Source organism: Tinamus guttatus, unplaced genomic scaffold (genome assembly GCF_059628265.1).
Source record: "Tinamus guttatus ecotype Peru unplaced genomic scaffold, ASM5962826v1 Tinamus_guttatus_pri_ptg000261l, whole genome shotgun sequence".
Classification (NCBI taxonomy): domain Eukaryota; kingdom Metazoa; phylum Chordata; class Aves; order Tinamiformes; family Tinamidae; genus Tinamus; species Tinamus guttatus.
Genome location: NW_028288795.1, coordinates 1293512 through 1308364, shown reverse-complemented (window position 1 = coordinate 1308364; position 14853 = coordinate 1293512). Strand labels below are relative to the sequence as shown.

At 50.3% G+C, this 14853-nt stretch overlaps 2 protein-coding genes across 2 annotated transcripts in view; one reads left to right on the top strand and one right to left on the bottom strand.

The window, feature by feature from the left end:
- CPAMD8 (C3 and PZP like alpha-2-macroglobulin domain containing 8) overlaps positions 1–3945 on the top strand; it is a 40085-nt gene extending 36140 nt beyond the window's left edge. Inside the window, exon 42 of the mRNA XM_088527132.1 lies at positions 3773–3945. Coding sequence (XP_088383258.1) covers positions 3773–3945 — 173 coding nt within the window. The remainder of the gene's footprint in view (positions 1–3772) is intronic.
- Positions 3946–9000: 5055 nt separating this feature from the next.
- On the bottom strand, positions 9001–10885 carry F2RL3 (F2R like thrombin or trypsin receptor 3). The gene is made up of 2 exons (XM_010214434.2): positions 10795–10885; positions 9001–10205 (listed from the first exon to the last, which is right to left on the bottom strand). Exons 1-2 carry the CDS (start codon positions 10883–10885, stop codon positions 9130–9132), a joined length of 1167 nt encoding a protein of 388 aa, XP_010212736.2. The 3' UTR covers positions 9001–9129.
- Between the last annotated feature and the right edge of the window lie 3968 nt (positions 10886–14853).

Here is a 14853-nt window from a genome sequence, read left to right as displayed (position 1 = left end):
TTGTTTCATGCTGTTTCTAGTAAATAAACTGGACTAGATTTTTCCTGGCTGCTTTCCACTCATTAATTCTCCCCTGGCCTCTAACTCTCCCAACAAATCGGTAAAATAATTTAATTCTGCAAGAGAAGTCTCTGCCTTCATATGTCCTCCTTGAACCAGGCTTTGGGCTAGCATGTGTCTAAACTGGGAGCCACCCTTATGTTCTTTGCTCCTCTGCTCTACAGAAGTTGATGGGCAGGGTTTTTATTGAGGTATAAAAGCATGGGGAGTATTGCATGGTGCTCATTTCTACTGGTCATCTAGTCTCAATGTGTTTAAATGCCTTTCCTGCTTTTCCTGCCTTGGAGCCTCAGTCTGTTAGAGTATCTGAAATGAGCACTTGTCTTTTATTTGGGGCAAATTTGGGGCAATGTGCTCAACATGGGAATTCTGTTTGTAGTCTGAAGTTTTTAAAGCAGTAGTCCCAAACTGCCCTATAAAACACTGCTGGTATGTAAGGCCATAGTATCAGGCTATCAGTAACCCCAGGAGGCTATCAGGAAACCCAATAATAACAATAAAACAGGAATAATCTGTAAAATTTAAGTCAATATGTAAAAATTATATTAGATATAGAGTTAGTAAAAGATTAATAGGTTATCAAAGCAAAAATGACAACCTGTTTCGGTTTGGTGTTTTTATACAGGTTTATACATTCTTTTATCTTCGTTATATCCACCTGTCTGCTGTAAGGATGTGTCTAAGCAAAAGCATTTAGAGCTGGCTGTGTGGTACGATCTGCGTGTTAAATTCGAGAGCCTCCTGGAGACAGAGGCTCTTCTGAACTGAGCTGTGTGAGCAGCCATGGCAGAGTGAGCATTCAGAAATGAAACAGGCTAAATCCTGCGTCAGGAAAAGCGCCCAGCATGTGATTTTCATTAATCCTCTGGGCTCCCCTCGGGTCAGCCACACGGTACATGAATCGAAGTTTAACAAATGAATGAATCCCTCCTCCTACACAGGTCTCATTTGGACTCACTGGTTTGTTAGCACTGAAGCATGTGATTGGTTTAAGTCGACTCAGGTGCTCCGGGTTTCCAGTGAAAGTTCAGATGAGCCGTGTCTAAATCTGCCACTTCCTAAAAGGATGCAAAACTCCAGGAGCCAAATCAAGTTTAGGGCAGGTTGTTCAAACTGCCTCGGTGTGTTAATCTCCAGGAAATACCGTTTTCTTGCAGCCCCTCGTGGTGTTTATATTGTCTGCAACCCTTCTGCGTTTGCCACATGACTTGGGCAGGCTCCGCTCGGGGTGATTGATGCTTTCGTTGTTAGCACTTGCCTGTGTGACCCAGCAATGGAAACAGAGGAGCTTCCTTCCAGCTTCCCAATGCATCCGGGCTCGCCCTGGCACACGCTGCCGGGTGGTATCGCTCCACATGCCCTAGGGAGTTGGGTGGAATAACGTTAGCTCATGAGTTCTCTTCAAGGTAAGCAGTTGTGTGTGCACGGTCCTGAAAAAGGAGGACGTGGGGCTGCTTGCAGCATCTTCCTTAGGCAAAGCCTTTCCCACAGATGTTAGGAGTCTACAGCGAATGTTGCTGCAAGTGAGGTAAACTGCTGGTAGTAAACTTGATGCTGTTTGCAGCCTTTCATGCACAAACAGGCAGGTCCTCTTTGCCTCTTTACAATCTTTTTATTGGTGTAGAGGGAAGTGTGCAGGGCAATAGGACTCGGCTAAGATCAACATGTCTGAATCCTCCTTGTTTCTTACGAGTGAACTACTGAGATACAGAGAACTGTTTTGAGCAGTGGGTACCCAGCTCTGCCTGCCCTTAAGCACTGGGGCTCTGCTAACAAGCTTTCTTAGGGCACTCTACTCGTATTTGTTTGGACTGAAAGCTCTTTGGGCAGGATTTTGGTTGACAAACCAGGCTGTTAGGATCCTGAGTTCCTTTCTGTCCTTGGCTTTCCAAAGATCTTTGTTGAACTAGGGTGCAAAAAATGGGTGGATTTTGGAGCCCGGGGAGTCCTCAGCAGCTCTGACACATCTGGTGAAGTGGTGCTTTGATTGCTTCCATGGTTCTTAATGTCACTCTGAAATTGCCTGCATCTTCCCTACCCGAAGTTGTAGGGTTGTTGTGTTGGCAGTGGTCCACGATGTGTTGAAATGGCAATAATAGTGTCCTCCCTGTGTTTGATGGAGAAGCTGTCTCAAAGCTCCCCTGCAGCAGTGCTGCAGTGGGTGGCCAGGCCACCCAGCGTCCCATGGTCCCACCTTCCCCTCTTCCCACAGCTGCAGCCACCTCCTTTGCCAGTTCTGCTGGGGCAGTTGCAAGGGCCAGGAGCTGGAAGCAGATTCTTGGTGGTATCATGATACTTTCATTTGGTGGCATTATTAAAAATGAGAAATGCTGTCACCCATCTCTAGCTCCAAACTGCAACATCAGAGTGAACTTTGCCTTCAGGTGGAGTCATCCCATGACACCCCTGGCAAGGCTGCTATTCCCTGGAGCGTTGCTTTTTTAGGCTTGTTTGGGCTGGCTAGAGGCCATTTTTCCTTCCATCCCATCAGCATTGAGCAAACATTGGCTTGGGCACAAACATTTGGAGATGGGGGAGTGGTTTGTGTGCAGCAGGATGTGTCGGCCTCTCCTCTTTGCTTTGCCTCCAATGCTGCATTCCCGGGCAGAGCAGCTCTGTGATGTTAATTCCATCCCTGGTGGGCAGCAATCAGCCATTCACAGGAGAACCTCAGGATCTGGCAGCTCCTCCCAAGGAGGAGCCAACAGTGAGACTGACTCTCCTTTCAGGCAAGTGTTCCCTTGCGTAGGACTGAGCCTGTTGCTGGGAGGATGTTGGAGGCAGCAGGGCAGAGCCTTCAGAAACTTTATTTCTAGAGAACAAACACTTCCAAAGGCTTTGGACAATGTTCTCACTAAAGAGAGCAAACTTTTATGGTGGGACTTTTCCTCCCTGCAGCAACTGTATTAAAGGAAGCACTTCAGTTTGGATTAGAGCGGTAGCTTTAGAAAGCAAGTAGGGATGGTGGGCAGCTGGCCTGAGGAACAGCTTAGGAAACAGGGAGCTATTAATATTCCTAGAAGTTTTATCCTGTGGTCTTATCCTCTGGGCAGCAAGGAAATGCCCACAATAAAGAGTAAGAACCTTTTATGAGTGGGAAATGCACTGTGCAAGTGGAGAGAGGGAATGAGGGTAAGTATTTTTACGTGTGATGTTTGTTCCTGGAACAGTCCTTGATGCCTTATGGATCAGGGGCACGATGCACACTTGTAGACGTGTGAGTTGAGGTGTTCTGCTTGGGACCTAGTAGTCAAACAAGAGGTGCATGTTCAGAGTGCAGTCTAACAAATCTGTTGTGGCTGGTGTTCCCAAAGACATCCCTTTTCCTTAGTTAACTACATGCAGATTCCAAGGTGAATCAATTCCTAACTTAGACCTCAGCTAATGCCTAGAATTAGTTGCTTTGAAGTCTCATCTGGCTTCTCTAGTTGCATGACCCCTTCTTCTACAACTTTTACTTTTTTTCCTAGGGAAAAGGACAGTTCTGATTTGCAGGAGCTTCTCTGCTAGCATGTGGATCTAAGCGTGCATGCCCTCATTTACTGCCAGGCTTTACCACTGCGGGGCACTCATTTTGTTCCAGTCCATTTGCCTCCCTATGGACATTCCTTCCCTCTCCATCATTCCCCTTCCCTCAGTGATGCAACGCGTGCTGCTGAAGTGTTGTTTCCCAGGCTGAGCACAACCTGAGGCTCTGTGCTTTCCTTTCCAGCAGAGGAAGGCCCTCCACTACAGTCGGATCTCTCCTATTACTCCTACGAATACGACCCAGACCCCTACGCCTCGGAGGGTGACGTTTTTGAGGTGGTGGCAGAACTGACAACTGCGAGCACGTTAAAAGAAGCAGACAAGATTCAGGAAGTAGTGACCACAGTAGAATGGTGAGCCGGAGAGCGGGGAATCATAAATCTGGGTTGAGCCTCCTGTGTGTTAACTCACGTGTTGGATCCAAACGTATAGAAATCCTCTGAAGGGACGTTCTGACAATGCAGACCTTGTCAGGAGCCAGATCTTGTCTGGACAGCACATGGGTCTTCATGGCCTGAATGTCCCTATCCTTGACAGAATGAAAAAAAAAGTGACCCTTTGGGCTTTTCTCTGCCCAGCCCCAATGATGCTTCACAAAGATATGTAATGGGAAGGTGACTTTTCTTTTTTATGTTTTCTTTTCAACAGAAATATATAATTTAAATAAAAAGAAGAGGCTCAGAATGAACTCTTGTATGAGTTTGTTCCCACAGACGTCCTGCTGCAGAACAGAAACCAAATGATGACTACTTCCTGATGCCCTCAGAACTGTAGGCTTTGTTGCCCCATGGGGGGGATCTGGAGCTCGAAGGGGGACGCTCAGCATTATTCTTCTGTCAGCTTTTCTGCCTTTTGTGCATCATCTTGGGAGTATTTCCAAGGATGTGAGATCAATATGCTGTCCCCCTTTAGGCGAGAAAAATAGGGGCTGGAATTTGAATCTTTAGATCATTTCAAAGTGTTTTCTCTATTTCCAAGATTCTACAAATGCCATTTCCTAGCTCCAATTAGAAGCTAAGTCCAAGGCCTTGTGCTTAGCTGAACTGCTGTTTGAGGAAAGATGGCTGAGAAGTTTTCTCTCAAATTATTATTATAATAAAAGTCAGTGTTTTGCTAATTACAACACAGCAAGAGGCTAATCATCTTCCCCAGCCCACAAGTCCACTGTACCCACAGCACTGTCTCACGAGAGAGACTTCCCTAATGCCTCCATGTGCATCGAGGTGGTTTGGAGGTCTATTTTGCAAGAGAACTGAGATCTCCTGCCAGGTGGCAGGGCTGGAAAGCCTCCTGGTCTGTGGCGTGGCCGCCGGCTTCGGCGGGGAGGCTGTGAGCCAAACCAGCACCGAGGGGCAGGCAGGGGAGCCCCTTCGTGTTGCACTACGTGCTGGTGACTGCTGCTTGCAGCCTTCTCAGCCCTGCAGCCCCCTTTCCTCCTTGTCACCCTGGCATGAAAACTGACCCAAGGCAGACTCCTTTTAAATGCTTACTCCATTCCACCAGCCACTTTTATTCTGCTCCCACCAGGACCCCCATATGTTGGTGGTGCTGGATGTGGTTAACTCTGTGCGTAGCCCATATGGCCCTGGGTCTGCTGGCCAGTGCAAACCACTCTGGTGTCACAGAGGCTGGACTCCCTTAGTGTGACCTGCCCCGAGCGATGTGGTGAAACGAGAAACAAAAGCTTTGTGTCTCCAAAATTTTGGGAGCCAACATTTTTTGGTTTCCCTTCTTGCCTGAAGCAGCAGCATCCTCTTTGGAGGAGTTGCATGCAATTGCCTGTTGCAAAATAGCATTAAGATTTTTATCCTCCTGCTTCCATTGTTACCAAGGCCCAGAGTGGGGTGGAAACTTCTTTGGGAGTGTTTATTGGTGAATGGAAACAGGAAAAAGCCCATCTCCATTCATTTTTAGGGCTTATTTACACAGGAACCATGACAAAATTATATCGCAGTATAGACATTCCATTCCGGAATAAAAGCAATTTTATTCCAGAAGAACGTCCATATGGGGACAAAACAGGAGGTATCCCAGAAACTGGGCATATGCAGCTTCCAGTTTTTTTTTCTGAGGCCAGATATTTGCAGAATGTAGCTGACATGATGAAGGTCTGGGTCTCGAAGTTCCCAGAAGTTTCAGAGCTGCTTTCCTGACAAGTTTCCAGGCCTCCTTTCGTGGCTGCTCTGAGCTCTCCTCACAGAACCCTCATGTGGCTGCTGCCCCAATGTACCCAGAGCCTTTTGCCACGTCTCCTCAGTGTGCGTGAACAGACCACGTCCTCACTGTGTCCCCCAGCACAGCGGAAACACTGGCGGCTGCATTCCTCTCTGGCAGGTAAATAAATGCCTTTAAACTAAATTCCATCTCCGTGTAAGCAGCGGGCCTGGCAGATGCTGGCTATTGTGTACACACACAGGCCTGAGTCAATATTTATCCCCAGGGTAAATAACAGACCTAGTGTGAGGTGCAACAAGAGGGTTTTTTTTTAAATTTCCCCTAAATATGAAAGCTGCACAATACAAGCCATACTGTTTGCTGGTTCAAACCTCAGTTGTTTGATGCTTTAAGTCTGGGAGACTGAGGCATTTGGTCACCTGATGGTGTCTGTCTAGCTTTCCACTGAAGATGGGACCTATGCTCTGTGTTCTCAAGCTTCCTGTCCTTGGTCCCTTTCTGGCTTTAGTTTCCTTTTCTCAGCTACTGAATGTTTTCAGATATTTGAAATCATTTTTATATTGCTTGGTCCTCTCAGATTCTTGGGCAGTCAGACAGCATCACCACTGGGGACAAGGAGATGAAGGTAGGGAGCTTCAGCCGAGTATTAATTTCAACTCCTTCATTTTGGGCTCTTACATATAGTGTACTAGTTCAAGACTGCAACACTTTCTCCGCTGCTGCAGACTGAATAATTTCTTGTCATGGTACCAGCCCATGAGTCGTGGCCTTGTTCGGCAGCGTCGCTGCGTGTCCATGCACTGATTTGTCTGGGACAGGAGAGTTGCCTCTGCTCTGTCACTAGAGGGGCTGGCAGAGAGACGGGTTCTCCAGAAGGCTGAGGCAGGTTTAGCATGTGGTTCAGTGCAAGTGGTTAGAGCAGGACACAGAGTGCCGGAGTTCCTGCGTGTGGGAGCCTGGCATCACCTCGCGTGGTGCTCCTCAGCTGTGGCACTTCCAGGGCCTCTTTGCTTTTTGCTCAAGGACTGGCCTTGCCCTGTTCCTGGGTACCTGTTGGCAGCCTTTGCCTCCCCCCAGTTCTGCACTGCCAAACCCATCACCTTCTGTGGTTATAAAAAGCAATCTGAAGGAGCTGAATAAAGAAAACCACAGCTGTGGAATTGTGGCTACCTCACAGGAGTAATGGAGCAGAGAGGCTTTGGGCACATGCAGAACACCTTAAAGTCTTTGTCCTGCAGAGCCCGGCCCCTCCAGCTGATGGTCCCACTCTGCACAGCTTTGTTTTCCCTGTTTCTTACAATCATAATTAACTTTTATCTATGAAAAAAAAATCAATATTCATTTTCCCTCCATTTTTCTAAAACCCTGGATGTGCTACAGAAACCCTTTGGGACTAGGTCCAGGAGAACTGCTGCACACAGCGCTGTGTGATCAGATTTGGTGTTACTCATAGGTTTTGGCCCAGTTCTGACTCTTGAAGCTCATCAGAGTCACACACCTCTCTGAGAGAACAAGGACACCTCAGCACTGAAAACTCAGGCTCTAATTTTGTGGAGATCAGCCCTTCATAGTTTGGAGAAAAGGTATTGATAGGTTTTTTTTTTCACCAAGGGGGAGAATTTGTGGTGGAGAGCCAGCAAGAATGGCCAAGCTGCTGCTCCTTTGGGCTTTGAGTTGATTCTGGCTTGGACACGCTTGCCTTCCTCTGCAGAGATGCTTCTCTCTTCCTTTCTCGGATGGTCCCCCATTGCAAAAGGAGAAAAGTGCCAATAAGTTTGTATGAAACAGATTCCTACTTGCATCACGTTACATTACTGACTAGCTGCAGCAGTGCTAGTTATCAGTGTTTTTTGCTTGCAATCCTTTTGATGAGGTTAATATTTATATTTGTAACTGTACATTATGCAGAGTAATCATTGCCATGATATTTATTTTAAAGTAATAGTTCCCTTGTCCATTCTCATCCATGTGTTCTGATCTTTTTCCTCTTTCCTTTTTAATCATCCTCAGTAGAAAACAAATATCACAAAAATGTTCAACTTGCTTAAAGAACATCATTAAAACAACAGCACTTGCTTTGCTGACACTATTTAATGCACAATAACCTGGATTTAATTGCTGTGATCATCTGTTTAGTTTCTGGCTGACTGGCAGTAGCCCTGGCTTGCAGCTTGGCTGCCCCAGGTCTCCTGCATTCAGTAGCTGGCACCTCCTCTACGTTTCCAGAACTGCACCCTTAGGCTCTAGTTTTCACCAGGATTTCACCCCGCGCATATATGTACACACAAACAGTTCTGTGACAATTTTGGGTTTGTTCACACAAATCTTAGCAAGTCTGAGTCCAGAAAAGGATTTGTTTTAGATTCTGATAAATATTTTATTAAAAACTGGTTTTAAAACGATCCTGTCTGCCTCTCTTCATTCACGTTGCAGGCTCTAAGCTTGTTAGATCACAGGTTATGCTGAGGCCAGAAGTCATCCCTGTACCACTCAAACCAAAGAATTAGGGAGCTCTAGGGAAGTTTATTGCTTGTGTTCTACCTTGGTGCCCCCAGGTTGTGAAGCCCACCCTGGAGCTCGATCGTCTGCTTTGTCAGAGAAGGTTTTTATCTGTGTGACGTTGCACAGAGGAAACGTGGAGTTCCGAGGGAAATTTTCCTATATTCCTCTTTAATATTTCCCTTCTGGAGACATCAAAACTCTTTCATTTGTATGGTATTTGCCTCGGTAATTAGAGCTGCTAAAGGTTGCCTGTGAAAATGGAAATGAATGAGTGTAATTTTTGCATTCCTTCTCAACAATAGGCTGACATTGCCATGGTGTTAATTAGTAGTCAAGCCAAGAATGCAGTTGCTGAAGCAGCCAGTGTTCTGTGCTCCTGGCAGCATCGTTTAACTCGGGAGAGTGTCTTTCGCACAGGCTTCTCCTTGTTCCTTTGAAATGTTTAGAAAATTGATTTTGCAAGTCTGTTCTTTTTCAGCTCAGGTGAAGTGTATGTTCAAGGACAGCAAGCAAGGCAATAGCAGAGACAGAAATAAACCCCGCGCGGCAGCCAGGCTGTAGGCGCGTTAGGAGAAGCAGAGCTGGCTGCGTTGGCAGTGTGTGAGCAGATGAGCAGTTGCATACGGTGTCCCGAGAACAGACGTGTGTGTTCAGCGTGCCACGACCTCCCAGGGACGCCCATGGCCCAGCTGAACTCAGCCTTAGCCATGCAGCTGGAAGGCCCTGTCTCTTCCGTACTAGGACTTGTCTCCTGGAAAACACAGCATGCTCCTCTGGGTGGAATCTGTGCAATCTCAGCGGTGTCTTTGTCTCGCTCCAGCGTATTTTGTGAGGGCCTTGGGAGCAGCGAGTTGGGTGGAGGCTTCACACCAGTGACTCTTTGGAACTTTTGGGAGGGAGTGTTTCTTTGGATGTCTTGAGGGACGTGGCGCTTTGTTTGCTGTGACTGAAGAATCTTCTCCTCACCTTATCCCGGAAGTCCTCAGAAACGTAGTAGTAGACGAAGGGGTCGGCGCAGCTGTTGAAGGTGCTGATGGCCAAGCTCAGCATGTAGCTGACGTACAGGTCGCCGTGCAGCCTGGAGCAGGAGCTGGAGTAGTGCACGAGGAGGAGGACGTTGCTGGGCGTGTAGAAGGCCACGAGCGTGAGCAGCACGAGCGCGGTGAGCTTCACGGAGTGCGCGTAGCGCGCGCCGGCGCGCAGCAGGGCCCGCAGCACCGCGCCGTAGCTGAGCAGCGTCACCAGCAGCGGCGCGAGGAAGGCGCCCACGATGAGGCAGACGAAGTAGTAGTAATAGTAGCCGTCGTCCTCATGCCGGGGGAGGACGTCGTGGCACAGAGTGACGTCCCCCCTGTACAGGGGGTACGACTGCCGCTGCAGCGTCAGGGGCAGCGTGAAGACGGCGGCGCAGAGCCAGATGGCCGCGCAGACGCCGGCGGCAAAGGCCGGCGTGCGGAAGGAGCGGGAGAAGAAGGGATGCACCACGGCCAGGTAGCGGTCCACGCTGATGCACGTGAGCAGCAGCACCGAGCAGTACATGTTCCCGTAGAAGAAAGCCGTGGTGAGCCGGCACAGGCCTTCCCCGAAGGGCCAGTTGTTCCCTGAGAAATAGTAGAACATCTTGAAGGGCAGCACCAGCACGAGCAGCAGGTCCGCGGCCGCCAGGTTCATGAGGAAGACGGTCGACGTGAGCCTCTCGGCCCGCGTGGCCAGCACCCAGAGGGCCACCCCGTTGGAGGGCAGCCCCACGAGGAAGACCAGGGCGTAGAGACAGGGGACGAGCCGCACCGTGAGCGCGCTGGCCAGCCGCGCGCGGGCCGCCGCGTGCAGCACCAGGTACGTGGTGTTGTCTGTCGTCACCTTCTCCGCAGGAATGGCTCGGGGACACGCCGTGTTCTCCGACGTCGTTAGGTGCTCGTTGGTGCTGTTCAGGGAATAATCTGTCCGGGAAAACAGTCTGTTAGTTGCTGTTTGTGCGTTCCCCGTGTGTAACCCCTCAAACCCTGAGGATTTGCCTTTTACGTTGGGGTCCTGGGAGCAAGAGCGTTCTGCAAACTGTGACGGGCAGAAAACTACCTGAGAGAACCAAGAACGTAGGAGAAAAGACCAGTTTCTCAGTCCTCTCAGGTGATTTCTGGGCCGTGCAATTATCAGTACAAGTACTGTACAATTGTTGTGAGCTCTTCCTTCATGGCGCTCTTAGAGGAATCATAAAATCAGGAGCCCCCTCCAGGGTAGCTGTGGCTACAGGGACCTAACTTGGAGCTCTAGCCTTTGATTTGAAGGGCTCCTTGGCCTAACTTGGAGCTAAAGCCTTTGGTTTCAAGGGCTCCTTGGCCTATTCCCATGTCCTGCCCCAGTTTTTCTCTTATTTTCTGTAAGTATCATCTGCTTCAGTTAAGAGTCTGCACCCGTTTCAATTGGAGAGCATCCAAATCATAATTTCACAGAAAGGAGCTTTGGGGGGTCTCAGGAGGATACCAAGTATCCAGTACTTCAGGAGAAGGGGTTTTTCGCCCAAGCACTCACCGTCGTAGTCTGGCGAGGCCCAGCAGAGTCCCCAGAAGGCCCAGCACAGCGCGAGGCCGCGCGCCAGCCCCGCGGCGCGGAGGGTCCCCATGCTGCGGCCGGGGGCCGTTTCGGATCCCGCTCCCGCGCTCCCTCCTGTCAGTCCTTAACTCGCGGAAGCACCAGCCCTACCCTGTCGTGGGACGGATGAGGCACGTGGGGGCCGTCACCGCGTCCCCAGCGCTTGGCTTCTGCCAGAGGACACTCGGCTCCTGCGTCAGCTGCGGGCCAGGAGGAGGGGCTGCATCCAGAGCCGTAAGTGACTCATTTGGGCCTTCTTCCGCCTCCAGGATATTCCTGGAAATGCCAAATGTGGCCCGGTTTGATGCAGCCTGAGTTTGGTTTGGAGGATGAATTGAACCTCTGATCTCCGCGTCTCCCCCGACATGAGAGATCCCGGGTCTTTCCCCACCAGAACGTGCAGAACGTTCCCAGGCGCTGTGACAAGATGTCACCTCCCCACGGAAGCACAAGGGGAGCTTTGGAAGCGGGCAGGGCTCCCCATGTCCTGGCACGGGGCTCCTGAGGCCTCGCGCTGCCCCTCGGGTCAGGCTGGGCCTCCTGCGGGAGCCCCTGTTGGCTCCCTGGTCAGGGCTCTGGCATCTTCCCCCATGACCACGCTGCAGGGCTTAATTAAGAGCCATTAATTAGCAGCCTATTTGCATGGCAGAGAATCAGCAGCCTGGAGGGCTGTGACAAGGGGGCGGTGAGGGCCGAGGCCTCGGGGCGCCGCAGAGCCCTGCGCTCCTGCGATAAAGTCCCGGGAGCGGAGAGCGGCTTTCCCGCAGGAAGGGGCCGTGACGGGGACCCGCAGGGTGTCTCTGCTGCCGGGCTGATAACGGTGCTTCCGAGTGTGTGTGCAGGGGGGTGCGGACTGCACAGGCGGCTGGAGCCTTCTTGCTAACCAACACCCTGCAGCAACAGGCAGCTGCGGTTGGCTCATGGAGATGGTCCGTGGAGGGCCCCAAGAGGTCCCTTTTGGACCAGCTGGTGCTCCCTGAACTTCTAGGATCTTCGGCTGCTGGAACCCTGTTCTTTAACTCTCTGGGAGAGCAGATCCCTTCCACCCTCTGCCAGTATCTTGCTAGGGAGGTCCCAGATCCTCTGCAAATGCCCCGGCACCAGCAGCTCCCAGCACCGGAGCGGGCCGGGAGCTCGGAGCTTGGGAAGGCTGCCGGGCTGGAGCTTTGCTCTGTTCTGCCTGGCTCTGCAAGGGAGCAAACACAGAAGCTGGAGGCCGGGCAGTAGGAACTGTAAATTTGGTTTGGCAACCTGAGCAATAGTTCATTTCTTTCTGCTCAGCTTATGAATGGCCTCTTCTGTGAAGGTTGCGAAGCCGAGCCTGGCTGCTGTTTGATGAGATTCCTCTGTTCCAAGGAGAAAATGATCCTATTTCCTTTGCTTTTGCCGAATTCCCACATCCTTGTGCCGAGCGTGTGGAGAGGTGGAGTTCCACTGGCAGGGACAGGGAAGATGCAATGTTAGATGTTTTGCTTTTTGTGAATCTCTCAGGATTTATGAACCATTACAGAATGACTCATGTGGCCACATATTTTCCATGCCTCAACCAGGATCCTTTCCATGCTCTGTATGCAAAAAAAAAATTAGACATAATCAGGTTCAGAGAGTGTGCAAATTGCAGCCCTGCTTCCTATGGCCGGTCTCTGGAGTGGAGCAGAGAGAGGTTACTCCTTGCTGTGGCCCTCATTTTTCAGATGCTCTGTGGTCTTTAGTGTCTGCTTTAGATGCAGAACAGCTTGCTTGAAAATCCCAGTGCCAGAGGTTGGTCCTGGCCTGTTAACATCTCCTGAAGTCGCGTGATCCCTGCGCTCGGGGTAACCACGTGGTTTTCAAGATCGAGTAGATCTGTTCCTGGGAGAAGGCACTTTGTTATTCCGTGGCTCTGGACCCAAAAGGTGTAAGACTGGAAAACGGGCTAGGGAAGGCAAGTGCCAACACCACCAGACTGCCCCAGGAAAACCTCCGGAGCGTTGGGAAGATGAACCCTGAGGAGCGAGGAGCCTCTTTGCCGTGGAGCTGCATTCCCGCTCCGCTCCGGGGCTGCTTCGGCTGCAGGTCGGTCGGTGTCGGGAGAAGCGGGAGCGGAGCTCGCGGGGCCCCGGCGCGGAGCGTTCCCGCAGCCCGGCACAACTCCCGCTTCCTGCGGACGCGGGGCACGGCACAGAGCAAGGACGGGGCTTTCCAGCAGGAGCGCTCCGCGCATCCCGGCCTCGTCCCTGCAGCTCCGGCGCCCGCGGGGTCATTCACACCTCGGCGCTGCGCCGTCACCCTGGCTGCCCCTGCGCTCCCTTGGTCACCCCGATGCCAGGGAGCTGTGTGGCCTCTGTCCCCTTCTGCTTGTTCCTTTCCATGGGGTCCCACCCACTTCCCAAATCCCAAATCTTGTGTGGTCATCTCCTAAAAAGCATAAAAATAAGTATAAAAAGCATAGGGAGCCCATACGAAGCCATCATTAGGGAGTATTTGAAGTGTGTTAGCGTTGCTACTATTCATTGGATATTCTGGAACAGCTTCTTTTGATGTTTTTCTCCAGAAGATACTGGCGGCGAGGGGAGGACAGACCCCTTCACCCCTTCTCAGCACTGAGCTCAATGTCTGAGCGCCATCTCCTCGGACTCATCGTTTAACACAGGTACAGCTTAGAACTGCTAAACTTAGGAGTTTAACTTGATGAGGGGGAGACGGAGGGTATCTCTTGCTTCATTGTAGTGAAGCTCCTTCGTGCTGCTCCAAAGGAATGGCTAAAGCATGAAGAAAACCCCAGCTCCTATTTACATACACGTAATTCTAGCTTGTCCCAGCAGTTTGCAGCCCTTCTCTTTCTCTCCGTGTCACTGTGAGATGAGAACATGTGAAAAAGAACAGCCGTAAGATGCAAGATCCTGAATTCAGGTACTCCCTTCAGCATTTCCTAATTGAATTTAGAAAACCATTAGTTCTTATCCCACCCAGCGAACTTGAAAGATATTTTTAAGGTGTCCTTCTTTACCATTGCCAAATCCATCCACTCGCTGAGGTCTCCAACTGCTCTTGGGTGATGTCACATCTGGCTGTCCCTTTGCAGGGCCTATTGCCTCCCTCGGAGCCCAGGGGACCTCCTCTTTGAAAGGAGTCCAAGATCTCCAAGAGGAGACTTTTGTGCAAAGCAAATTGTGTCCTCCGAGACCCCCTGCCATCATTTTTATCAAATTAGTCCATGCAATTTATGCATCAGAGGACTGTTATTAGGAGAACAACAGTTTGTATCCCTGTGAGCAAATAATAACGCTGAACAGAAAGGAGAGCTGCCTTTTGTTATGGCAACGGAAGTGTTGAGAATGATGTAAAGGAAACTCCTATCAGATCTGGGTCACATCACTGTAGCTTAATTTGCAAAAAAACTACACATTTGTTTGTTGTGCAGAGCTCGCAGGGAACAGTTAAACATGTTATTACCCAGGAATTTGGGGAGGTTGAGGGAAACGCGGGCGGAGGGTTATTTTCATGCTTGCAGTTGTGTTGTCTTAACCTGGAGCAGATGTGCTCATAGATTTCCGAACTGGAATCAGGCCGCTGCATTGGGTGTGCGAGCTCTGGGGGCCAGGCTGGGGCTGTGTGTTCACCCTAGTCAAGGTGTTGGTCACAAGAACCAACCTGCAGCCGGAAAGGTGTTATTGGCGCTGCAAAATGTTGGCTTTGGAAACCTCTTGTCTCCCTGTGGAGCAGCTCTGCCACCCCAAAGCCTTCGTGCCCTTGTTGGACTATGGGTCCTACTCTCCCACCAGGGTGCTGGCCCGTGTCCAAACGATTAATCTCTGCACTTTGCCCTGCACCTGCTCAAAGGGAGGTGCCTCAGCTTTTCAGTCACGTTTTTGTACCTGAACCTGAATTTTAAACAATCCAAGACAATGGGGTCCAGGGCTTGTCAGAAATTCCAAAGCGATATAACACAAAGGACTCGCTGAGAGCGGCAGACTTTTAAAATCAATATTTTATTTTACTTGAATGTGCAAATAAATA

What these genes read in the sequence shown, in the direction of transcription:
- F2RL3 (XM_010214434.2), bottom strand. Translation starts at nt 10,885, where the DNA reads ATGGGGACCCTCCGCGCCGCGGGGCTGGCGCGCGGCCTCGCGCTGTGC. An exon ending in GGCCTCGCCAGACTACGACG is followed by an intron (nt 10,206 to 10,794) that starts GTGAGTGCTTGG and finishes TTTCCCGGACAG; the next exon opens with ATTATTCCCTGAACAGCACC.